General features: G+C 45.2%; 1 protein-coding gene across 1 annotated transcript; it reads right to left on the bottom strand.

Annotated features, from left to right (window-relative positions):
• Positions 1 to 474: 474 nt before the first annotated feature.
• LOC146205926 (uncharacterized) lies at positions 475 to 26509 on the bottom strand. Its single transcript, XM_084608240.1, has 6 exons — positions 26222 to 26509; positions 25889 to 26072; positions 13515 to 13563; positions 8926 to 9178; positions 2865 to 3058; positions 475 to 850 (listed from the first exon to the last, which is right to left on the bottom strand). Exons 1-6 carry the CDS (start codon positions 26507 to 26509, stop codon positions 475 to 477), a joined length of 1344 nt encoding a protein of 447 aa, XP_084464366.1.

Here is a 26509-nt window from a genome sequence, read left to right as displayed (position 1 = left end):
AATATTTTTAAATTCCGCTTAAATTCTCTGGTTTTCATTAAATGCTATATGCGCCGGGAGTGCGCGTACTGCAAACTGTACCCGCGCCACACTTCTTAATGTTGTGTACTGCATAATGTGGCCCTTATAGGACGGTCCCTGCAGAAAGTACAGTAGCGTCAGAGCTCCCCATAGGTCCCATGTAAAAAAATTTGCTCTTGTGATTGCTCAAAATTCGGGTGCTCAAGAACAGTTTGTTGACAAATCCACACCTAAATGACGAACAAAACTAATTAAAAAGCAGTAGCAAAAAGAAATATATTAGACTTTAAAGCCATATGCTTCCGAGGTTTCGAACTGCTGTGATTGAAAAACTCTTGGTACGCCATCACTCGCACCCATATCCACTCTGGAGGGCATTGCGGATAAGCGCAACAGCACAATAGAAACACTCTAGACCAGTTTGGAGAGAAGAGCGCTGTTTTTCGTAGTACACTACAGCTCTTCGTTGAACAGCGCATCAACGTTGGGCCCCCAGAGCTCGACTAGTTCCTTCCACAGTGCGGCGGCGCGCTCCCGGGTGCGTGTCGCGAGGTCCGGCAGGCTGTCCAGGATCTCCAAACGGAGCACTGCGGCCAGGACACGAAACCGGTCTCCCTGGTGTAGCGATGTGCAGGACGTCTGCAGCTCCATCTGCAGGTACCGCTCGCGCCACTCTTCGAAAGCCTCGCAGGCCGCGCGGAACTCGTCCTTCATCTCGGCGATCAACTCGCACCGAGCATCGGTCATTTCGTGGCGCAACTGGTCACGCTCGCAGCTGCCTTGTTCGATCCTCAGACAGGTGCGGCAGTCTTCGAGGAACTGGTCGTACCTGTCTCGGGGCAGAAAGATGGCGCGCCTACTTTGTGAGCTAAATGAAGACCCTGCGAACTTTTAATATTGCACACAGTTTCTTAGTTGTTCGATAATAAAGCTCTAGAAATGCCAGCGCTTTACCTATACACATGTTCTCAAGGAAGGAGTTATACTTCGCCTGCATTTGTACGTAGCCGCATTGGTTGCAGTAACGCAAACAATGGCCCCTAAAAGAGCCGTGATAAAAAGAAGGCTGATACTTTAGTTAAACCATGCAACTATTATTATGGCGTATATTTAAGTGTACCTAATTTTCCCATTTTGTATATTATTCTGTAGGGCAAAAATGACTCATGGTGATAGTATCGACTTAACCTGAATGAATTCAAATGCGATTTTCAGCTGGACTCGTGTTACTAGCTGATAGCAGATTTTGCTACCACTCTAGCGGTCTCATTTAAGTACGAGGAAAAATGCCGAAAATATAGTGCACAGTTTCAAGGGGAGTAATGCTCGCTAAAAGGAAAAGATGGCGCTGGAGCTCCCTAAAGCCCCGCAATTGTTTCCGTCGGCAAAGAGAACTACTTGCGAATTTACCATTACACAAAAAATAAAGTAATAGTTCTTAGGGCGTTCACAGTGCTTTATTGTAAGGGGGTTTATAGAACGCAATATATCAGGCAAGTAAGCGATAGAAGAACTGCAAGAAGAAATATATCAGAATGTGTACATCACTGGATAAAACGCGAAATACATTCAGAAGTTAAATAACAATGGTAAAGCTCTCCGCAATATGCATACGGCAAAGCAGACCGGAAGAAAACAGCTAAACGGGAATATATGCACATAAAGAGGCAAGAAAGCGAAACAAGAAAACTAAAAGAGGAAAAAAAGAACAATGCGAGTAGCTTTATCCCGCTCAAAACTTGTTATCCGAGCGTAAGATCTGTTAAGAATGGCTACACATCAGCTTGACGCATGCGCTGATGCATTGGCGCACTCGGACCGGCACGCATCTCAGCCTTGGTGAGACTGAGCTTGTTTCGACTGTCGGGAAGAAAAGACGAAAATGCAGAGGCCTGCCAGCAAGGTTATAACTGAGCCACTATCACTGCCTCGTGCCGACAGAGAATTGACAGTTAAATAAATAAATAAATAAATAAATAAATAAATAAATAAATAAATAAATAAATAAATAAATAAATAAATAAAAATGCAAAGAAATAAATAAATAAATAAAAAGACAAATAAATACATAAAATAAATAAATAAATAAGGAAATAAAGAAAAAGACGTGCTTTGCAACCGGCATAGTGCGCGACCGAGCTGGCGGCAAGTGCAATGCCGGCCTGCACGATAAAAGCCGAAACACAGGTGGCGAAGTAGCATGCGCCGAAAAGGGAGAATGGATATTGGAACATTGGATATTTCAAATTTGTAACAAGTGAGCACCTCTGAGTAATCTCAATCTTCGCGCAGATCATGAACACAAACGTCAACCGCAGACTTTCAAGGGCTGGAACATTCTGTTCGTTCTAGGCACGATCCGAATCGGTAAGCACATTACGCCTTGTGGTACCGCTTACCTAGGCGATTCATAGACATATATACTCAAAAACTACTTTTATAGCCTCAAATTTTATAGCTCGTGTCGTACCTTGACTTAAATTTGTGAGAACTGTTGTAATCCTTATGAAAATATATTACCACAACTCTTATGGGCCGGTAGGAGTACTGGATTGGCTGCACATAACTGTTGATAAGTTGTGTGAGGCTCATACTCGATGCACTGAAGCGCTAGCTCTCGCTGCTTGAAACTGATAACACCGAATTTCATTCCTTCTCTGTACTGAAATAATTTTACCTTTACGTCTTCACAATAACAGAGGTATATAACCATTATTAAGGACGCCTTGTACTCTAGCTAGAAAAGGGACGGTTCTGAAAACAACAAAACTTTTGTCAGTTGTTTGACCTAAACCCAAAAGCGTCCTCTCTAGTGCTGCTCTGCTCCTTAGGATCATACTAACCTGCTGTTCAGATCCATACGGATCTGATCGCACATTTCTGTCCAGCGCGACTCGATGTGCGCGAAGATTGTCGTCATCTCCTCGCTGATGATCATGCGTCGAGCATCGGAGCGCGCATCAATGCCCTCTCCTTCATCGGCGATAGAGTCCAGGGTCGAGTTCATGATGGCAGAGGAATCGCCACTGGTTTCAACCTGCGGCGCATTCACAAATGCATAAAAGAAAATTGCAGGTTTTCGTTAAGGTTTTCTTCACTGCCACATTCTGCCAGAGTCGAACAGCGCTTACATAATTGTCCCTGATATTTCCTTGTTAGTCTCAATATTGCAACAGTTCTAATAGTCTAAGCCTAACACAGGAATTTCTCGAGTTATAAAATATGAGGTTGCTTCTGAGAATTTTGTTATGGAATAAAAAATGAAGAAATGGGCAGTGGCGCGGAACGGTCAGCTCGAGGTTGGCCTACAGATATTAAATCACTCGCCCGGTCATCACCTCGTATTCTGTATTTCGGCTTGGCCCCTCCTAACAATAATAATGTCGCCATGTTATTTATACAGTTAACTCATATCACGAAGGTTAAAGTGTTCAGCGCTTGGGCTTCTGACTAAATTAACTAAATGCCGCTAGAGGTAAGTGGTCGTGCTCTTTGCTTAAAACCTTAGCGATGGCTTGAGACATTGAGTAGAGAAAGGTTAGAACAGAGGGCGAGCACGGAAACAAAAGCAGAGTCTTCCGTCGGCGCCGTCATCCTCCCGGAGCCTCGACCGAAGCCTCGTCTAAATGTTTCGTCTGAAGCTTCGTAGAAAGCCTAGTCTGCGGCTCGTGAATGAGGCGAAGCTAGGGACGTCGGGTGACGTTGTCCTCAGGCCACGGACAGTTGGAGTTGTTGTTGTGGCTATAGGAAGAAGGAAAAGAAAACGCGCTGGCATGCTACTGGCTGAGCCACTGCCTCGTGCAGACAGAAGAGAAAATAGAGAAGAAATAAAAAGAAGCGGGAGAGAAAGACACGCGCCGCAACAACCGTCGTCCACCATCGAAGCAGTGGCGGGTGCAGTGACGGCCTATAACAGATAAAATTCGGTGGCAGGCTAGTCCCTGCCGCAAGCGGCGGTAACCTACGTGTTCCAGCCCCATCAGGGCCAGGATCAGCCACCCTTCACCCCATTCTCCCTACAGACGGTTCTTTCATCGTGTGAACTGGGTTAACGCGTTTCTAATTGAAATTTAAGATTAGTTGACAGAAAAGGAAAGGCGTTGTATCTGTCGCACCTCCGTGCACTCCGGTACCGTGCCGTAGGAAAAAAGGAGGAAGGTGAGAGTAAAAGTGGGACGAGAGCAAAAGGTGCCATAGCGGCGGGCTACGGAGTAGTTTCGACCACCAGGGGATTTTTAACGTCCATCGCAGGCCACACGGGCGCATTTCCTTTTCGCCTACAAGGAAACGCAGCAACGCAGCAGCCGCCGTTGCGGGTTAAAAATGGGCCCTTCGGTTCGGTAGCCGGGCAGCTCAGCCGTTGAGCCACTGCGGCGAGGTCGCTGCTTCTGATATATGCTCTTCTCAGCAAGCGTCTCTTTGTTGCCGCGTATGCATCTGCGCCGATCTGCATTTCACTGCTGACCTCGTCAGAGCTTCTTAAACACACCAGTGCGCCTGATGAGAGGAGAGGTAGGAAGCATCTTGCGGAAAGCGAACACTTCTGCAAAAGACTGCTCACCCCTGAAGACCACGTCATGACATGACTGACGAAGGTGACAAGAGAGTCACGGACCGAAACTGCCTTCCCAAGGTCACAAAATTGGATGCGATGGCTTCAAGAAAACCTTACGATAACGACTGAGAGCGCTGCATTGTTGGCAGAGTCAAGGTTTATTTTGCCAGCTTGGTTTAGACGAAATCTATTAAGCGATGGATTCTCTCTAGCTTATACTACTGCATCATATTACGGGGCAGCACATGCAAGGGTAATGTAGAAAATATGCCGGTATAATCGTGGTACACCTAGATTATTCACGTGGAGGAAGGCATGCGTGCTGGCCCATGTTCTGTTCGCATGAACAAGGTACCGATTGTGAGGAAGCTTAGTTTTGCTCAAGCAAAAGTCATGCGAAAAAGACGTAACACGCATAGTTTATACTGGTTACTTCGACTTGTGCAAAGTTCTAATCAATAATATATACACTTATGATTGCGGTTGAGGTGGGTTATTAATAATAAACATAGCTCATAGCGTCTTAGCAACACACGTGTCAGTTGACAAGCGGGATATGCAAAAGAGAGAGAAAAAAAAGGTCGTTCAAACACGAGGGCTTGATTGGCGCAGTATACGGCTACGTTTTGGACATGGGGCGCATAGCGGTACTTGGTTTGGTTTGTGGGGTTTAACGTCCCAAGGCAACTTAAGCTATGAGAGACCCCGTAGTGGAGGACTTCGGAAATTTCGACCACCTGGGGTTCTTTACGTGCACTGACACCGCTTAGCAGACGGACGCCTTGCTTTTCGCCTCTATCGAAAAGCGGCCGCCGATGCCGGAATTCGATCCTGCGCCCTTGGGAACAGTAGTCGAGCGCCGTAACTACTGCGCCACCCCGGCGGGGTCCTAGTGGTAATATTAAGACAATTCAAACAAAATGACGGACGCATTGGCTGCGCCAGATGGCGCTACTATTCCCATAGGTGACCGCTAGTAGCAATTCATGGCGCCGGGCTGGAAGGTTTCCGAGACTAACAATCTTGTACCTTCGCAATGTCGTTATTGGAAGGAGTTAATTAAAAAGCTTATTCAAGGATAAGCACTTCTTCACCACGGATTATTCTGAAGTGTTGCTTCCTACAACAACACACGAAAATTGCTTAAAATCCCCTGATAGCAACTGTGCGTGACCTCGGGAGGGCCAACTGAGGTGCACGAATCCGTGATGGTTAGTAGGAGGTGAAATGTAGCCGTTAAATGCATTCTTGCAATAAAACTACATGTTCTGCAAAAGAAATGTATTCGACTGATAGCAAGCGAGTCTAAATATAAATATGGACTCCCATTTTACAAACTTTAAAGGTGTTGCCAACTACGAATATATTTCAGCAGGCCTGAAGAATCACCTGCATTTAAAAATAAAATGGCATGGCACAAGCGTTGTTACCATGGCAGATAGAGACGACCAGACAGCCGGTATGCGTTACGACATAAAAATATGTGGAACAGTAGGCTAGAACACCGTACGCGTAGAAGTAATTTGTTCATTATCAACTATGGTCACTCTAGAAAGTTTTTATTCTAATATAATCTGAAATGCGTAACTCTTTTAAAAGGCAAATGACGGAATATACTTTGAAATGCAGCAAATTAATATCAAAATGTCTTCTAAACTATGCCGCGACAGCGTTGTGCATTTTGTCGACACTTGGAAGGAAACCTGAAAGAAAGAAAGAAAGAAAGAAAGAAAGAAAGAAAGAAAGAAAGAAAGAAAGAAAGAAAGAAAGAAAGAAAGAAAGAAAGAAAGAAAGAAAGAAAGAAAGAAAGAAAGAAAGAAAGAAAGAAAGAAAGAAAGAAAGGAAGGAAGGAAGGGAGGAAGAAAGAAAGAAAGAAAGAAAGAAAGAAAGAAAGAAAGAAAGAAAGAAAGAAAGAAAGAAAGAAAGAAAGAAAGAAAGAAAGAAAGAAAGAAAGAAAGAAAGGAAGGAAGGAAGAAAGACCACAAAAATGGCCGAGGTTTATCGCAGTTAAATCCATAGTCAGGTGAAGCGAACGCGTCATCTTGCTTGGTTTTGCTTTGTTAGGCTTAGTTTACTCATGGGTAGACTTGACATTGCAGCGATTAAATTGCCAAGGCTATGGACTCGAGGACACCTCAACTACAGGAGGGAACACGTGATGCTCTATTTGCCGTAAAATGTGAAGGTCAAAGGTGAAGTGGTGGTACGCCAGAGGTGGCATCAGGTTCAAGCTACTTTGCCACACTGCGACCTCAGACTTGAAGGTCAAGCAGCCTGCCAGGATAACATTGGCTGGTACACGAGGTAGTGAAGTTTTGCTTCAGAACGAGTTGGCTGAGATTGCATGTTAACTTACAACTATGACTGGCGTTAATTGCAGTTGTGTTCCAGAGTCATAACATGATTACTTGTAGAGCTCTCTCATGTTCCCGCGGGCGTTTTGTAATATGTAAGAACGTGCGTAATTGCATCCTTGATTATAGATGATTTGTTGTAGATGTCCCTATTTGCTTATATTACTTCTGTTTCTTTGGTATTATTCGAGATTGCCTCGTGTTTGGCTTTCCGTTGTTATGGTGTAATACTCTGACAAAAGTATATCAAAATATTTTCATCCTAAGTCTAACTTCCTAAATTTTGGGTGGTTTTTCCAAAGTTCTCTGAAACACCAAGTATAAAAAAATTTAGAGGACGCTTAAGCTTCGCTTTAAGAGTATATCGAAAAGATCCTTTATCAACTGCTCTATCGTTCTGCAAATTTAGACTTACTTTAATTCTTGTTTAATGTATTTACAGTCCTATAATTATAACTCGAGCATAAGTACACATTCTAAACGTATGTTAGCAAGTCATATACACTCGAACGCCTTTATAGGCGCCCTTCTATCATACTTGGTACCAATGACCGTATGTGTAATATGTGTTGCATGCCCGGGTGACATGCGGTGGGCTTGGATTCGAGAAAATGGCGGCAAGTTCATAATAATATTTACTAAAATTTTATGTAATTAAACATTACAGGAATTTCCTCGTACATTTCAGCTAATTCGTTCCAGCTCTCCCTAATTCGTTGACTTCATTTTAGTGTCGCGGATGAGCAAAGAGGGAAAATAAACACAAAGGAAGAACACCTGAATACAACGAAAGACGAACGCGGCTGCAGTCAATCATAGCTAACTATGGAGATAAAGGAATTATGAAATTATATGAGAATTGTAGAAGGGTGCAATGATCCTGGCGCCAATTTATGCGAGCCAGGTGGTGTGCTTAAAATCCGGTACGCAACAGGGACTTGAAATTAACCATGGAACGATGAGAAGATTAGGTCCACACATCAAGTGAAACAGTGTAGGGGTATCCGCTAGTCGCCGTTTGAGGCATGAGGAGCACACAGGAGGATAACTTGTGAGGAAGGACTGAAAAAGTGATGCGGCAGGCAGCCATAGTCTTCAGGCATTTAGCGCACAAATGCAGACACGCGATAGAAGAAAATCGCTACAAACCTGTCTACGGCAGGCAACGCAAGCAGCAACCGAGGAAAGAGCTCTCGCAAATATAAAGTACTGCCCGCAAAAAAAATAATAATAATAATAAAGTGCTAAGTTTAGCAAAAGATGGGAACGAATCGCTGCATGAATACATTGCTCGAAAGAACGATAGCCGCACGGAAACTGTTGATTCATGTGGCTGAATTAGGCAATATAGAAGCCGGTGGAAGTTCATATTTGCTTAGCATAAATCAACGTTGTAAAAACATCAAACATATTGTCACGACTCAAGTCACAGGGAGCCGTGAAGGTACACGTAGCCGAGGACCCGAGAATAAGGTCGGCTTGTAGTTCCGATCACAGAGTCCAGCACCAGCGCGCCGCTCGTGTCAACAACCGCTTCGTCGTCGTCGGCACCAAGCACGGCTGTCGCGCGGCGCTAGGCACGTGGCAATATTCTGGTAGACTGTAAGGCTACATATCAAAGAATATATAGCTACTGTTCTAGTACCTTAGGTCTTTGGAATAGTGAAACAAAAATTACCACATAATCAGTAGGACGAAACAGAGGACTTCTGTGAGTGTGAAAGAGGAGGAAAGTGCAGGAAGGGTCACGAAATAAAAGTAATCTAGATTGAACAAAAAAAAAATTATCTCGAACGAGAAAAAGCCAACCGGCTTCAGATATAAATAATAAATATAGATAAAACGGTCTAGTCAATTTACGAGTAGATAGCGCTGGTCACCTTAATTCGAAGGGTGTTCCGATGTTTATCTATCTAACCGGCTCTCGAACTATCTGAACAAGTGTCACCAGAAAATGACACAATAGACGCGTTTTCACCGCACAAGTTCGCATACCCGGCTGATTGAGGGGAGCGGCTGGGCCGTAGGTGGTGGAGGAGATGGCGAGGTAGGCACGCTGGGAAACACGGTTTCGAATATGCCGGTCCTGGACGTGGCAGCCATGGCTCGCGGCGTGTCTCGGAGCGCCTCGAACAGCGTGTCCCTCACGCGGGCTAGCGCCTCATGAACTCTGCGCCTCCTCTCGGCTCGCGACAACCGCGGGTTTTCGTAGGAACTGGTTACGAGGTGCGATGGGCTCCACTGAGACCTGCGCACAGTACGATACGTGTTGCAGGATGATAGCGCTACATTACGTACATACGTACGTACGTACGTGCGTGCGTGCGTGCGTGCGTACATACATACATACATACATACATACATACATACATACATACATACATACATACATACATACATACATACATGCATGCATGCATGCATGCATACATACATACATACATACATACATACATACATACATACATACATACATACATACATACATACATACATACATACATACATACATACATACATACATACATACATACATACATACATACATACATACATACATACATACATACATACATACATACATACATACATACACAGATGAATGGACATACAGCCGCTGCAATTTTTGCGTTTCTAAGCCGGCATCGGGTTATGAAACGTCGACAGCAGCAAGCGCCGAAAATAGAAAAATACCGCTAGCGACCATAGGGTTACGATGTTATAATGCGTGCCCTTGACGGATCTATGCATATCAGACATTACAAAAGAACATAGTACCTCATGACCCTGGCTGCCTGTATGGCCAACTATTGATGGGGACCATCGGTCATACGATATCTGTAGGATTAAATGTTTATAAGGCGACAACATTAGAAGCCTCTCAGCCACGCAAACTAAGCATCCATCGTACGCGGTGGGTGGGTGTGTTCTGTTGTGGCTCTGCATTCATGAGCAAAACAAATAGCGTCATGCTTATAGCAACGGCCATGCAGACGGCAGGAATTTTTAGTTGCGCTGTGGAACTATATCAGTGTCTACTAAGCAGAAACAGGTTGCATGTACACTGATGCATACCCAAGACCAGGCACGACATCAACACGCCACTAACACCGTGTTTGACTGTCAATACGTGAAGTTTCTACATGTAACTATATTGCCTCTAACTGTTCAAGCCTTTATTTGTTCCTGTTCGACAGCCGCTGGCATGCGGCCTCATCGTTATTCTGGCGCACTTATCAAATCTGTATCCCGTGTTGGTTCATGCTCGTTGTCGCGATACGACGCGTTATCATTTTGTTTGTCGCGAATGATGCGCCGAGATCTGTCTCAAAGATTCCGATCACTCCCGTATGTTTCTACAATGTTCCAGGTTGGGCTACTAGCAGTTTGCGACGTTATCTAGATTGTTCTGAGCAGCCTTTAAATTGAGCGTTGACGAGTGCGACGGGCATTCTTTGTTCGATGATCGACGAGCACGATTCTTGCTATCGCCGCCGCCGAGCTGCTTAGTTCTTTTGCGGGCACAAGTCAGCCCAATAAAGAGTTAATTTCTGTACCATCAAGCCTGGGTCTTCTTTTGGTGTCTACGGCCTTGTTACCACTAAATGACAATATTAAGGCGAAATCCTTACTTTGCTCATGATGAAAAGATCGTTTGGGCGAGCTCTGTCTGCAACATCTGTCCACAAGATGCCGTGGGATATCAGCGGTGTTCTGTCCAACATTTAGGGGGCAAACAAACAAACAAACAAACAAACAAAAAACTCTCCGCCGGCAATCGAACTCCTAGCCCTCCGACCACCAGCCAAGTGCGTTAACTGACTACGCCACGCCTTACTGTCACACACATCTCAGTTCTCTCTGTAGTTCCTGCCGTAGAAATGACAACGCAGGGGCGCAACGACGACCACTTCAACCCTGTCTCCAGGATGAAGAGTGGCGCACGCCCTCTGCCATAAAGACGAGAAAGCTCCATCGCCGCCAAGTGGAGCTACCCCCTTCGAATCCAGCACGGGCGAAGTCGCTGTCCTGCACTATGTGGTCGGCGGAGTTCTGTCAGCACTACAGTATAGAGCCAGCCTTAAAGGCTTGCTTCATCTTGTCACTAGTAAGGGGCCTTAAGTGTCTCAAGAAATGCTTTCGTCCTGGCTGTAAGCACATAGATGTAAAACGCAATAAGAACAGTTCGGTTGCCTTGATTCGTAGACGAACACATAAAAAATAGTGAACACAGCGGTCTTCCATGCGTTACGTGTTTCCCCTTTTGAGTGTGATTTTTTCTCATATTATATATAAAGTATGTCACGAATTTTCCCGAAATTTTACTCAAGTACAGTTATGTCGACGTAGCGCCAGTCTTCCTACTCCGGTGATCAGGTACCGTCCTGAGTATACGCGGTGGAATTTCAATCGCTGAATGCTTTTCCTCACTGTTTCTTCAATTCAGACTGCGTCCGTTGTAATCAACGCACTGTGGCGTATCTGTACGGTTCCATCTGTATCCATTAAGTATGCAGAAACTTGACAAAGAAACCACTCTGGATGCTAGAGCTCCAGCCATTCAACCTCAGCCCTGATATTAAAGCATCCCACATTGGCTAACCTAGCTGACTGCTGTGAGCTCGATCATTCACGGAACGCCATGTACGAGCCAATTTTAAAAATTCGGATTGTAATCTATGAGTCCTGTTGGTAGCCGCTACTTACGTTCCACAAGGCTGTAAGGCAGAGGTTAAGTTCTACTTTCCGCATCCAATTCAACACGGAGAAATTTCGGATCGGGGTAATTCTTAACTCGATTAAATTAAAGTTCCCGCTCTAAAGAGAATTCGGCGTTGACTTGTCAGCTTTGTGAAAAAAAATGTATCACAGACATGGCTTTAGCGCATGGTATCTAGCTGTCAGATCCTACAGTCGTACAGAGGCTGGCCGCAGAGTTGTGTGAGGTGAAAAGATCACATGACGTGGTCAAACTGGCAGGCGGGACTAACCCGGCTTCGTCTTTGAGATGGGAGGGTTAGCTTGAAATACAGCCCTCCAAAGCCCTTGGACCCAAAGTTATAAACGCTGCCTTTAGGCCTTGCAGGGCTGCTTTGTTAAAATGGTGCTTTATATTTGTGCCGGGTGATCTTCCATCTTTCATATAATGTGGTATCTTACAACTCTATGCTAATGACTGTGTGTGGGATACTAGTGGCACAAATTAAGCGAGTAAACCAGTGTATCTACCACAACGAGAAACCGCAAGATAAGCCGGAAAATAGGAGCCGTTTAACGCGCTCGCGTCACGCACTTAAAGACGAAACATAATTGTCTCCCTCCCCCAATGTTTTTCCAGAGTAATCATTTTCTCCGCAGCTGTCGGAATAAGATAAGTCAAACAAGTCGGATATTACCGGAATGCTCGTCAGTGTCTTCGTCGCCTTTAAAGTCGGCTCCTTTTGTGAATAAGACAACTTTCTAGATTCCTTCTTCAGAAGTCAAAGAACGAGGGATAACCTCCCTTGGCCTTATGACCTAAAGTTAGTCTCTGCGCTAACAAATACAAGCCTTATAAAGTAGCTTTAGCGAGTGGAAGTTGCTTCCTTATCTATGATGGCTACAAATATATGGACGAGGTTTTCTCGGTAATGTAGCGTGGAAAAATGTCGTCGGGAGTCATGCTAGGGTTTTATTCCAACAAATGGTTTTGTTTGGTTTGTGGGGTTTAACGTCCTAAACCGACTCAGGCTACGAGAGATGCCGTAGTGGCGGACTCCGGAAATTTTACCCCCTGGGGTTCTTTAATGTGCACTGACAATGCACAGCACACGGGAGCCTTGCTTTTCGGCTCCATCGAAAAGCAGCCGCCGAGGCCGGGATTCGATCCCGCATCCTTGGGAACAGCAGTCGAGCGCCTTACCCACTGTGCGACCCCGGCGGAATTTTCTCTAGCAAATGCTCTTAACTATAAGCCATGTTAAATCTGAACTTATATGGAGTCCGACGCACAAGAAATTTCAGCTTTCAACGTTCATAGTGTGCGCCCTACTATCCGGAAAATATGGTACTTAGTTTATGAGGGCAGCATAGACATTAAATGAAGATTTTCACTTGTGTGGCAACGCTGCCGTTTGATGCATTCTCCGATTTGTGGGTGCCAGTGTAGGCCGCAGCCTAATCAGAAAATATTAAATCACCTCTAGAAGATCCATAGCGATTCTGGACGAAAGGAAACTGCTTTGCACACAGCGAATGGTTGGGAGGCAGCAAACAACGCTGGGAGAACTAAGAATACGCTCAGAAGCAGAACATCACGCAGCATCATCGGTCGCCGGATGCGTTCACTTATACCCTCGAATATGGTGAGTTTAAAGCTATCCCTGATTGCAGAGTACTCATTTTTTATAGTAATTTTGAACATACTATTTTACTTAAGAGGCGGAAGTTGAAGAAAAAAAAAACGCAATCATGAGAGCTATTACATCAAAACCTGTTTTGCAATAAAAAAAAAATTGTTTATCATTTTTCCTATGCCTTTGAGTTTGGAATGTATAAATGCTATAAATGTATAAATGGGCAATACTGAACATTAAGAAACTTACTCGCTGATGTACTCCATGCTGCTCTCCGCTTCAGCTTTGCAGGCCTTAGCTGTGAACAGTAAATGAATAGCAATTACATTGAGGCAATGAAAAAAATGAATGAATGAATGAATTGATTGCTCAGAGAATAGAAAAATAAAGCATGAAAGATTAAAGACGTGCATCAGTAAAATTAACATTAATACTATGCGTACGGTTCTTAAAAAATGGTTCATAAGGCGTTTCCTCAATAAAGCCCGAACATTGCGGATACCAATTACTCTAATCACTATAAACTTTGTTCAAGAGAAGAATTCAATCGCCTGAAAGCCTGTTAGTAAGCAGATTTGAAGGTGGATTCAACGTTCAAACCCCTCCAGGGATCACTGCCTTGTCGTGGCGGAAGGGCTTGCGAAACTCGATGAAGTCATGATCTCTTATGTGGGGCCACCCAAGGTAGACAGGTCACGGCAGAGAGGTCGGACAAAATGTGATTCACTGTAGAAGGTAATGGCAACCCACTCCAGTATTTCCTGCCAAGAAAACCCTATGGCCAGTCACAATATCATTAATGATATGGCGCTGGATGATGAGCCCCCCAGGTTGGAAGGCGTCCCCCATGTTACTGGGGATGAACAAAGGACGATTCCTAGTAGCTCTAGGACGAATGAAGCGGCTGGGCTAAAGCCAAAAGGACGCTCAGTTGTGGATGTGTCGGGAAGCGACCGGAAAGTCCTATGTTGCAAGGAGATATATCACATAGCAACATGGAATGTAAGATCTATGACGCAAGGTAAACTGGAGGTCGTCAAGCGAGAAATGGACAGATTGAACATTGATATCTTGGGTATCAGCGAGCTCAAGTGGACCGGAATGGGAGAATTTAATTCCGGCGACCATTATGTCTTTTATTGTGGACACGAGTCCAAGAGTCCAAGAGAAGGAATGGTGTCGCTCTCATAGTAAACGGAAGATTGGGCAAAGCAGTGCTAGGGTACAACCCCAGAAACCACCGAATGATTTCACTTCGGATCCAAGGTCACCCTTTCAACATAACAGTTATCCACGTCTATGCACCAACCACTATTGCTGAAGAAGCTGAAGTTGAAAGACTTTATGCAGACCTACAATGCCTTTTAGACCGCACTCCATCATCAGACGTCCTTTTTCTCATAGGCAACTGGAATGCTAAGGTGGGAAGTGAAGAAATATCCGGAATTACAGGCAAGTTCGACCTTGATGAGCCAAATGAAGCTGGGCAGAGGCTAGTAGAGTTTTGTCAAGACAACAACCTGACCATAGCGAATACTCATTTTCAACAGCACAAGAAGCGCCTGTACACATGGACTTCACCGGGCGGTCTGTACAGGAATCAGATCGATTATATTCTTTGCCAGCAGAGATGGAGAAGCGCTATACAAGCAGTAAATACACGGCCTGGGGCCGGTTGTGGCTCCGATCACCAGCTTCTTGTTGCCAAATTTAAGCTTCGATTGAGGAAAACGCAGAAAACTAGAAGGCCTTTCAGGTATGATCTGGATCAAATTCCATCAGAATATGCTGTGGAAGTGAGGAATCGATTTCAAGAATTAGATCTAGAAGACAGAGAGCCCGAAGAGATGTGGACTGATATTCGTGATATAATGCAAGAAGTTGCTACTAAGGTAGTTCCAAAGCAAAAGAAATGCAAGGAAGCAAATTGGTTATCTGAAGAGGCTTTGCAAATAGCTGAGGGAAGGAGGATGGCAAAAGTTATGGGGGAAAGAGAATGATACAAGGTTCTCAATGGGGATTTTCAGGAAACAGCAAAGAGAGATAAGAATGCCTTCCTGAACATACAGTGCCAAGCAGTTGAGGACAACAGCCAATTAAATAACATCAGAGCTCTGTATAAGACAATCAAAGATATCAAAGGAGGCTTCTGTGCTAATGGGCCTTAGCCAGCCTTGCGAAGAACAAAGCTAGCGGAATTGATGGCATTCCAGCTGAGTTGCTTCACAACCTCAACCATGACGCTGTTAACACTCTGCATACATTATGTCAGAAGATTTGGACAACCCTCCAGTGCCCACAGGATTGGAGGAAGTCAGTTTACATCCCCATTCCAAAGAAAGGCAGTGCCAAAGATTGTTTCAACTACCGCACGATCGCGTTTATTTCGCATGCTAGCAAGGTGATGTTAAGAATCCTCCAAGGAATGCTGCAGCAGTATGTGGATCGGGAGCTTCCGGACGTGCAAGCTGGGTTTCGTAAGGGCAGAGGAACTAGAGACCAGATTGCCAACCTTCGCTGGATCATGGGAAAAGCAAGAGAGTTCCAGAAACCCATCTACTTCTGCTTTATTGATTATGCGAAAGCGTTTGACTGCGTAGATCACAACAGATTGTGGCAAGCTCTCCAAGAGATGGGAGTTCCAATTCACCTTATCTCTCCTCAGGAACATGTATGAAGGGCAAGAGGCCACAGTCAGAAGTGGGCATGGTCTTACTGATTGGTTTCCGACAAGGCTGCATACTGTAGCCCTGCCAATTTAACCTATATGCAGAGTGCATCATGAAGAAGGCCGGTCTGGACGAGTCTTCAGCTGGAGTGAAGATTGCTGGAAAACGTATCAACAACCTTAGATATGCAGACAGATGATACCACTTTAATGGCAGAAAGTGAAGTGGAACTCAAAAGACTTCTGATGCGCGTACAAGAAGAGTGTGAGAAGTTTGGGCTTAAACTGAATATTAAAAAGACAAAGATCATGGCGTCTTGCCCTATCAAGTCCTGGAGCATCAAGGAACAAGAAGTGGAAGCTGCGACAGATTTTATCTTCTTGGGCTCTAAGATTACCCCGGAAGGAGACTGCAGCCATGAAATTAGGAGACGCTTGCTTCATGGGAAAAAGAGCCATGGTCAGCCTTGACCGCCTAGTAAAGAGCAGAGACATTAGTCTGCCAACCAAGATCCGTATAACTCGTGCTATGGTGTTTCCAGTTGTGATGCATGGATGCGAGAGTTGGACTGTGAAGAAGTCTAACCGCCGAAGAATTGACGCGTTTGAATTGTGGTGCTGGCCGAGACTCTTCAGAGTTCCTTGGACTGCCAGAAGATCAAATCAGACGATATTGTCGACCATAAACCCTGACTGCTTATTGGAGAGTCAAATTCTAAAGTTAAAGCTCAGCTACTCTGGTCATCTGATGAGAAGAGAGGAGTCGCTGGAGAAAGATTTGATGTTGGGAAAGGTTGAGGGTCACCGGAGAAGGGGTAGGCAGCGAACGCAGTGGTTAGATGGTATCTTCGAAGCTCCGCATATGAAGTTGTGTGATGTTAGGAAGACAGTGAGAGACCGGAAAGCATGGCGTAACATGGTCCATAAGGTCGCGAAGAGTCGGACACGACTGAACGACTAAACTGATCAACGTACAAAAACGAACTCAGGGTATGAGGTACTTCATAGACGAATACATCAGAAACTTTTCGGCGCTTCAGTTTCTTTAAAGTACAATGATATCGCACAGTACATGGCCCCCTTGCATTTCTGCTACCTCAATATGCGGCCGTCGCGGCCGGGATCGAACCCGGGTCCCCCGGTTCAGTAGTCGAGAGCCACAACCATGTATCTCCCGCTACGTAGTGAAGCAAGTTTATGAAGCAGGAAGTAACATGGCACGATCAGGAAATTTGCCCCTGTGGGAACCAACTCCAAGAATGTCTAATTTAAAGGTACCGAGAAGTAAATGACTGATCGAAAGACAAAAAGAAAAGCAAAGTCGTCGCAATAATATTTCTGTTGCGCCTCACCATACCAAAAACTTTGAGTTGAGGATTCAGTCAGGGTGAGTATCTAATTCCTAGTATCGGTTACCAGAAGTGATATTCTGTGAAAATTGTTCTGTCTTCAGTAGAGTCTCCAGAAGGCTTTTTTTTTTTTTTTTCACAGTGATATGCTTGAATCTTTTTAATGCTATGCACCAAATCAGATTACGTATAGATGAATTTAGATGCCCAACTTGAAGCGTTAATTCATGTCAGCGGATGTAACAGAGCTATAAGAAGATGAGGAATTTGACCCAGATTTAAAATAGACATTCAAGGCACTACGTTCGAGGTCACCTTAGCCACCTGTTCGCTCTACTAGATTTCGTGACGTGGCCACGAGAGTGCCCCACATGAAACGATTGCAGACAGATGTGAAACTACTAGAAGCAGCTACATAAGAGGGCCATCACAACTCGGACGTAAAACGTCCTGTGTTACCGCCAACGTCAAGTAGAACGTGAATGTCACGTAGAACGTGACGTTGGCGGTAACGCAGGACGTTCTACGTCCGTCGCTATGGTTGAGGGTGGCGCTGATGAACACTCTCAAGGTTCGTATATAGACAACATTAATACCCAAGAAAGTAGCAGGGGGGACAGCGGCCGATGTAGCTCAGTTGGAAGAGCACCGGACGCGATATTCGGAGGTCGTGGGTTTGGTTCCCACCATCGGCACGTTGTTTTTTCTTCTACTTTGTGTTTAATCATCTTTCCCCTAAATTAAAATTAAAATTAAAATAAAAAAAAAAGACAAAATACAATCCCCAATGCTTTCCTTGGCCTCGCCGACTGTTAGCTTCTTTCCTTCATGTATTACAACGAGCACCCTCATTTCCCCTTGATTTAACTCATTGTAGCTTACGGGGGTCTCGGTTCTGGCAGTCTTGAGGCCCTAGGTAGCGTAAGAGGGTTCTAGCACAGCTTTCACCCTCGCTCTTGTTCACGTTCTACGTGACGTTGGCGGTAACACAGGACGTTCTACGTCCGCCGCTATGGTTGAGGGTTGCGCTGGTGAACACTCTCAAGGTTCGTATGCAGACAACATTAATACCCAAGAAAGTAGCAGGGGGTCAGCGGCCGATACAGCTCAGTTGGAACAGCACCGGACGCGATATTCGGAGGTCGTGGGTTCGGTTCCCACCATCGGCACGTTGTTTTTTCTTCTACTTTGTGTTTAATCATCTTTCCCCTAACCAGATTGCATTACTAATTTATGTGATCATCCAAGTAAAAATTTAAAAAAAAGACAAAATAACAATCCCCAATGCTTTCCTTGGCCTCGCCGACTGTTAGCTTCTTTCCTTCATATATATATATATATATATATATATATATATATATATATATATATATATATATATATATATATATATATATATATATACATACAGATGATACAGCGCCGAAGCTAACGACGATGAAGACGCCGATCAGCTGGCGTGCGCACTGAGAGCTCGGACCCTCTTGTTCGGACGATATTGTGCCTCGCTCTACGATTGCCTTGTGTCACCGGTCGCCGTCTCCGGCGCTGTATCATCTTCTTCCTTACAATTGCCCCGGCGGAAAGAGGGAGCCATCCCGGCGACTTAGGACGAGGGTATCACAAGGGGGTCGTAGTATGGCTATAGTGCTCTAGAAGATTGGGCAGTGTGTCGACCGCGCCGCGAAATGCATGGGAGCGGGGGGCCGCTTTTGCGATGTCGGAGGCGCCGCAGCGCAGAGGGCGCCACCAGCAACTGGTGTGTCAGCCGTCCGGGCGCCCGCGTATGCGCGCTGTGCAGTAGGGTGGATACCGCGCGCACTGTACGTTTTTGTTTGCTTGTGCGTCTTCTCGAGCTGTTCGCGACAAGGTTTGATAAATATGCCGGTTAATCGGGCTCACTACTGTTAACAATCACCTAATTTATTTTCCCTTTTGGCCGTCGGCACCACCTCGCGGAAGCAACATAACAGGAGCTGGGCTCCGAAGAAAACAGCTTGGAGAGGGCGTACAAATGTCAGACTCTTACACCACGCGTAACTCGCCCTGCAGCTTGCTTTAGCATTCCTGAAGCACCTAATTGACGTTCAGAAATGTACTCATTTTGAAAAGAGGGCAGCGTAGAGACAGGATGTATGAAGAAGTCAAACATGCAACATGTGTGTTCGAGCGCTGACTAAAACTGGCCACAGTAACCCAATTATCAAAACAGTTAAAATAGTATATTCCGTTGTTTCACGCGCGAACTATGCCGACTACAGTAGGTCCCCTGAAGCCACAAGAGAAGTCGGCATTCAGTTCGAATGAATTAAATGTGGACTACCCCGCATAGAGGTAAAGACATGAAAAACGAACGACACTACACCAGGTAAACGGCTACTAAATAATGGAACACAGTGGGTCAGGAAAGGTGGAAGAAGTGGGAAGTAAAGGATGCAATGAAAAAAAAAAAGAAAAGAAACGTGTCGAGGGAGGGAGAAAGGGGTTAAGGGGTTGGTGAAAGGCACGCAGCGCCGTGAAAAGAGCGACCGCGGGAATGTGAATAAAAGTTTGGAATTGTCGTGCGGCGCGGCAAACGCACGACGGAGAAGGAAGCAGGCAGCTAAAGATGAAGAAAAATGGAGAAATATGACAGGCAATAAAAAAAAGGGAAAGAATCAAGCTTAAGAACCAAATGAAGGCCTGGGAATTAAGAAGAAAGCAGTGCACAAAAAGGCTGCAATCGAACGCGTAGATATAAGCGTCGAAATTTAAGTCAATAACTTTGTAAAACTGTACACTAATATAAGAACAAACCATTTTATTTTATTTTCATTAGTTGGAACATTGTTGTAACGGGTAGCTTTAAGTACCCAGAGATGCGCGCTATACTTAAGACATTTAATCTCAATGCATTATATATAGTTTGACAATGACTTAATTGCTCGAGAAAATGTTTTCTTTCGAAGTAGTTTTTATTCAGCGTGCTCAAGCAACCGGTAATATGTAAGTCATTGACCCCAGAAGATCGCTCTAGTCCTGTTTTGGTGCACATATAAAATGAAAAAAAAAAAAAAAGAATAGCTTTGAAAAGAAAGAACGACGGAAAATAGAGGACGCAGAGGCTACAGTGTACGCCTAATTCGCTTCCGCTACATAATCCTTCAGCGAGAGAGAGGTTGTGAGGCCGGCACGGTTTTTCGCCACGAACAAAAACTGCGCCATAGGCTCCAAGCTATAGTCGCAATTTACCCAAAACGTTGGCTCGGGCGTGCGATCCTTTTAGACGCCTTTGCACTTCAGATTTTTAAACCTTCATCTAACCTACTTAGAGCACCAGAAAGCTCACACTTGAAGTAATGAAATTTCATGTGTTTCTGCGGCTTCGCTCTTTGCGAAGTAAGCGAACCACGACAGGAGTTCTCAAAGGGAAAATAATTGAATTTCCTTGGAAGTATTCCACATGTAATATTCACCTTGTTAACAATTATAGCCTGATTAGTTCTGCAAAGAGCACCCGCGGCGAGTAGTCTGATTATAGTCCGGCAAGCAGTAGTTGGCGAGTATATCCAGTCGATTACTCACATTTCATACCACACACTCGAAGAATAAACACGCATTAATGTCCGCATCTGAATTCGGCATATTATTTGCATGTGCATTTGGTGCCCGTCACCGTTTTCGCATTTTTCCGTTTTCTCTCGGTGCGCGCCAAGAACTGCATAATATCTGCCAATACGAGGCGCAATTATACGTGTTTTTGTTATTTTGCTCTGTACCATTTGTTGCCAGTAAAGCGTCCGCTCTCAAGTGCCCAACGTACTCCCTCGTACACGTATTGACAGGTTTAATTTTTCATATTTTATCTGAAGTACTGCCCTAGCTGGTACTTGACTTTTTTTTAAATCTTAACAGCTGGTTCACCCTTTGGTGAGCGGCACGTAAACAAATATCCGCGATATATGTATTTGTTAATCACGAGCAGAGAATAAATGCTTGAGTCGCGTAAACGTTCCTTTTTTTTTTTTTTTTCATTTTTCCGGTAAATACCGCAGTGCTTTAAATTAGAACGGTAATAAATAAATGTGTTTTGCTCGCACACTGTATTTGTAATTTCTATAAGCGGTGATTAGGGCGCATAAAGAACCCCTATTAAAGAGATATTACAGATTACTCACGATTTAAGATAAACGTTGTTATGTATTAATAAGCACGAGCTGCAAATTGTAAGCAGGTGTTCGTAAATAAGGTTCGTAAAAAATAAGCTGTTCCTAAAAGGCCTTACGAAGCACAAGCTTTGATTCGCATGTATACTGTTTTACTCCGCGTATTAATAGCGCTCCTCGGAAGTAGCCTTTATTCCCTTACTGGAAGAACGAATGCAAAACACCACGCTTCGTTGAAAACATTAAGTACAAGCTTATCTTGACGATTTATGGCTGTCCGCAGGAAGAAATGTTGAAAGAGTTTGAAATAGCGATTCAAACATCGCGCTGCTTCGTAGGACTGCCCAAGCGAGCACGGCGTCTCCAGATAAACGTAATGGAATGGCAGGGATGAGTTTAGGCACTTGTAATAAGTAGCCCCTTTATTAAATATCGCACCAATTCCGTAGCGTGTGAAAATAGCTCCAAAGAGAACCCCCGCTATCCCCGCGGCCGCTACGCGCCGAGCGGCGAACGTGGCACCCCTGTTCCACGTCGCGCCCTCTCGCGGACGTCGGTTCCTGTCATCGCAAAAGCGGCCCTCTCTCCGGCGCCGGTCGTCACACTGCCCAATATTCTAGAGCACTATAGTATGGCTTAAGTCGACTGACGTGAACAACTTCTCGCCCGCGGCGGCGGTGGTCTGAAGCAGGCGTTGCCGGCTCCACGACTTAGTTAACTGGTGATGTACGCTCTAATACACGATAAGGGCCAATATACTTTGCAGAGAATTTTGAATCAGCCGGAACACAGAGCCAAACGAGGGTGTTGGTAGGAAAGTCAGCAGCGGGCTTGCCGTGATCGCTCTCATGTCGGCGAAGGTATTGAATGTCCGACGAGAATGACCGCGCCAGCTGACGGCACTGCTCAGCATTACGGGCAACAGCGGAAAGAGAAGTGTACTCTGAACTGTCGGGGTGGTAAGGAAGTATGGTGTCCAGTAGACAGGAAGGCTCACGACCGTATAGGAGAAAGAATGAGGAAACTCCAGTCGTTGCCTGAGACGCTGGGTTATAGGCATAGGTGATGTATGGAAGCACCTGATCCCAATTAGACGCGTCAGAACAAACGTACAAGGCGAGCATGTCACCAAGCGTTCGGTTAAACCTCTCTGTGAGGCAGTTGGTTTGAGGACGGTAAGCTGTGGTGGTTCGATGTATTGTTTGGCAAGCTTCCAACAGCTCGCTGACCACTTGAGATAGGAAGACGCGGCCGCGGTCACTAAGAAGTACACAAAGGGCCCCGTGACGTAGATCGAAGTGACGCAGGATGAAGGAGGCGACGTCACGAGCACTAGCCGTAGGCAGGGCTGCAGTCTCCGCGTAGCGAGTGAGGTGATCCATGGCGACTATTATCCATCAGTTCCCTGATGTGGAAGATGGAAGGGGACCATAGAGGTCGATGCCGACACGATCAAAGGGTCGCGCTGGACAAGGCAATGGCTGTAATGGGCCGGCGGAGGGGCGCGGAGACGTCTTCCGCAGCTGACAAGCAGTACAGGACCGAATATAGCGGCGGACAAAGTTGTACATCCCCCGCCAGTATTACCGCTGGCGAAGACGCTCGTATGTCTTCAACAGGCCAGCATGTGCGCTTTGCGGGTCGGCATGGTGATGGACCCATAGGTGAGTACAGGCAAGATGCAACTGTTGTATACTTTCCTCTTGAGCGACACCGGTAAGCTGCTAGTCATATTCTGCGAGTGCTTGCCAAATGCGCTCCATCCCAATCGTATTCACCTATGGGGCTGAAACGTGGAGGCTAACCAAGAGAGTTCTACTTAAGTTGAGGACAACCCAGAGGGCTATGGAACGAAAAATGGTAGGGGTAACATTAAGAGATAGAAAGCGTGCAGAGTGGGTCAGAGAAATAACTCAAGTTACCGACATTCTAGTAGAAATTAAGAGGAAGAAATGAACATGGGCAGGACATGTAGTGCGAAAAGAGGATAACCGATGGTCGCTGAGGATAACAAACTGGATTCCAAGAGAAGGAAAGCGTAGCAGGGGGCGGCAGAAAGTTAGGTGGGCGGATGAGATTAAGAAGTTAGCAGGGTTCAAGTGGATGCAGCTAGCACAGAACCGGGTTAAGTGGAGAAATATGGGAGAGGCCTTCGCCCTGCAGTGGGTATAATCAGGCTGATGATGATGATGATGATGATGGACACAACTTTCTGTGCGAAGATGGCGGGGCATGACCAAGAGCCATTTGCGACCATCCGGGCGATAGCTTTTGCGATACAGCAGACCACCCCGGATCGTAAAATGGGAAGCTTGGCGACGAAGGGCTCGCGGGAATATATATATATATATGTGTAAAAAAAGATTTCTGCGCTTTGTTCGACGTCTGTTAACTAGTCAATGGGTTCCTTATTTTGCGCTCAGCAGGAATATATATATATATATATATATATATATATATATATATATATATATATATATATATATATATATATATATATATATATATATATGTAAAAAAACATTTCTGCGCTTTGTTCGACGTCTGTTAACTAGTCAATGGGTTCCTTATTGTGCGCTCAGCAGGATGGGACCACTACATCGCAGCAGAAATACAGTATGCCTTTTTTAACTAATATAAATCCAGCAGTAGGGCATTCCATATAACTGGACACTCAATATATCAGGTGATGTCTACCATTAACCGGCGCCACCTGAAAAGTGGGTAAATAACGAAGACTGAATGCTGTTGACCGGACTTTCTTGATTTTGCTCGTTACAACCGGGTGCGGAATCTAATATTATTGTTCATTAATACATAATGCACTCGGTTTAAGAGACATGCGTTGCACATGTTTAATATTGGTCTTCTTGGAGAGATTTTGGTGAGGTATGGGTTAAACTTTGTAAAAAATTGCGTGCGCTGTTGAAAGCTGAGCAGTGAAGGTTCCAGATCATTTCTGACCACCTGGAGTTTTTACCACAAAGCGTTTCCAGCCCGGTTAACGAAAAGTCATCCCCAGCTCGCATATATGAAAACTAATAAGGTAGCTGCAAAAAAGGCAGATCGAATTTTCTACACCGCAAAAAGGTGAGCATTTCTCTGGACTGGATTTAATCTGGATTGGATCTGGATTTAATCAGCCATAACTGACTACAGTAAGGACAATATTTTTGCAGCTTGCATTGCTTGCATTAGAATTGACTGGAACCATCACAGGAAGCTTGAAAAGATGAAATGCAAACCGACTACTTAGAGATTAGGGGAGAATTGAAAAATATTCTTGCACTGCTCGATAAGATGCATGCGTCGTACCACCAAATTCAATAGCTGAATTACACACACACCCCAAACAGGCAGAATTACACGCACACCCTCGCAGACATACGCACAGACATACGCACGCACGGTACTACTTGACTCACTGCAGATGTTGTAGACACTGACGCTGTTTGAGATAATTTGGCATCGCACCGCAAGCGACGGTGTTATTAGAGAGCGATATCTCGCCAGTGGTACAACGTTTGAAATCCCAACCGCCTTCGATGTGGAGGCCCGACAAGGCCATTGATGCAGACAGAATACAAAATAGCCAAAAGGGCATAGTACAAGGGTACGTTAAGCTCGCTAAGGCAAATTAATCATGGTGCTTGCCTTACGCGACTTATTCTGCAGCATGAGTTGCTTAATTATTAGAACAACACTTTCCAGCAGGCATTAAATTTTGTACGAAGGAAGTCTGACATAACGGATCCCCCCCCCCCCCCCCCCAAGCTACCCTCTCAAGAAATACATTCCTTAACGAAATATTTTCAGTGGGAGTTTCCAGTTCTGTATGGTGTGCGCGAGATAATTCAAGTGAACAATGAAGCTCCGGCTACAAGGAGAGACCGCCGGCTGCAGCCGAGACCCGGGAAATACCTGACGGGTCCACGCGTTGTTACGGCGATGCCGCCGGAATTTGTCATCATTCTATTATTTGGCACTTGACGCATTCGGCGCAGTTCCACATTTGGATCGACCTTTCGCAACTGGTGTTTTATTTCTAATTGATTCGTACATAAGTACTAACACTAGTGCTCTTATTATTGATTCTCTATACTGACCTCTTTACGAGCAGTGAATATCCCGTAATGGGAAGCACATGTTGAAGCGACGTTTCTACCGGCCACAGAAACTATGCTCTAAGGAGGCCGTGAGACATGGCAATTTCACACTCGCATTGGAAGTAATTCCGGCCAGCAAAATGCGGATGCTGAGGTTTTAATCGATGTCCTCCGAAGTGTCCCCTTGATAGGTACTAACGTTCGCGCAGTTCGTGGGCATCATTACAGAAGTATAAGGGTATCTAAACTTGCAATATTATCTAACTCGGCGTAAAAGGCACGCTTCTTCTTGTCTTCTATATGCACACTATTGTGCTACTCACCATGTCGATGAGTAACGGTGAATGCTACTCACCACCATTTCCCGTCCCGGATTGTTGAAGAGGATTCATGAAGGTGCCATTGGGAACACTCGCTGCAAGCTGGTTCGTGCGTGTTCGGTTGAACCACCACTGATTGGACGCCTGAAGCTGCTCTGCGACTGTCCCAACAGCCCGCGAGCTGCACCTCTGGTTGTCGTCTCTGGGTATGCGATCAGTCTGCGCAGGGAAAAAAACGACAGACAAGGAGGCGATTAAGAACAAAAATTGAGATGTACAGAAGAAACGGTAAGTGCAGCTGCTCCGCTCGTGCGCAAAAGTCACAGAAACATATTTATGGGCCACTGGAGTAGCACGTTTGTGTATACCTGCGTCGCTCTGTCGGTAGTGGTCGCCCGAGCACACGGGCACAGGATGGTGACGTGCAGGTGTTTATCATCGAATTTGTGGCATCGACAGGAGGTGGCAGACACGACCGATAGGGCCTGCTTGCGGCCTAGCTCAACGGACGCTCCAGGGCAGCAATCCTGCGCAGCCTGAGGGCTGTCTTCAGTTGCTGGTTCCCTTCTGATCGCCGCAAGAGCGGTCAGTAACTCCTGCTTGAAATCTTCCCTTAACTGGATGTGGCCAGCAGCGGCCTTCGGAGGTCGGTTCAT

The sequence above is a fragment of the Amblyomma maculatum genome, chromosome 1 (genome assembly GCF_055883805.1).
Source record: "Amblyomma maculatum isolate TAMU_Amacu chromosome 1, ASM5588380v1, whole genome shotgun sequence".
NCBI classification, from domain to species: Eukaryota; Metazoa; Arthropoda; class Arachnida; order Ixodida; family Ixodidae; genus Amblyomma; species Amblyomma maculatum.
Note: the sequence above shows the minus strand (reverse complement) of the source record. Positions and strands in the feature narration are given on the sequence as shown.

Excerpts from the sequence above, each read along its gene's own strand:
- LOC146205926 (XM_084608240.1), bottom strand. The coding sequence starts at position 26,509 with ATGAACCGACCTCCGAAGGCCGCTGCTGGCCACATCCAGTTAAGGGAA. Across the intron at positions 26,073-26,221 it reads CTACCGACAGAGCGACGCAG|ACTGATCGCATACCCAGAGA; the intron begins GTATACACAAAC and ends TTCCCTGCGCAG. Across the intron at positions 13,564-25,888 it reads ATCCGGGACGGGAAATGGTG|CTAAGGCCTGCAAAGCTGAA; the intron begins GTGAGTAGCATT and ends TACTGTTCACAG.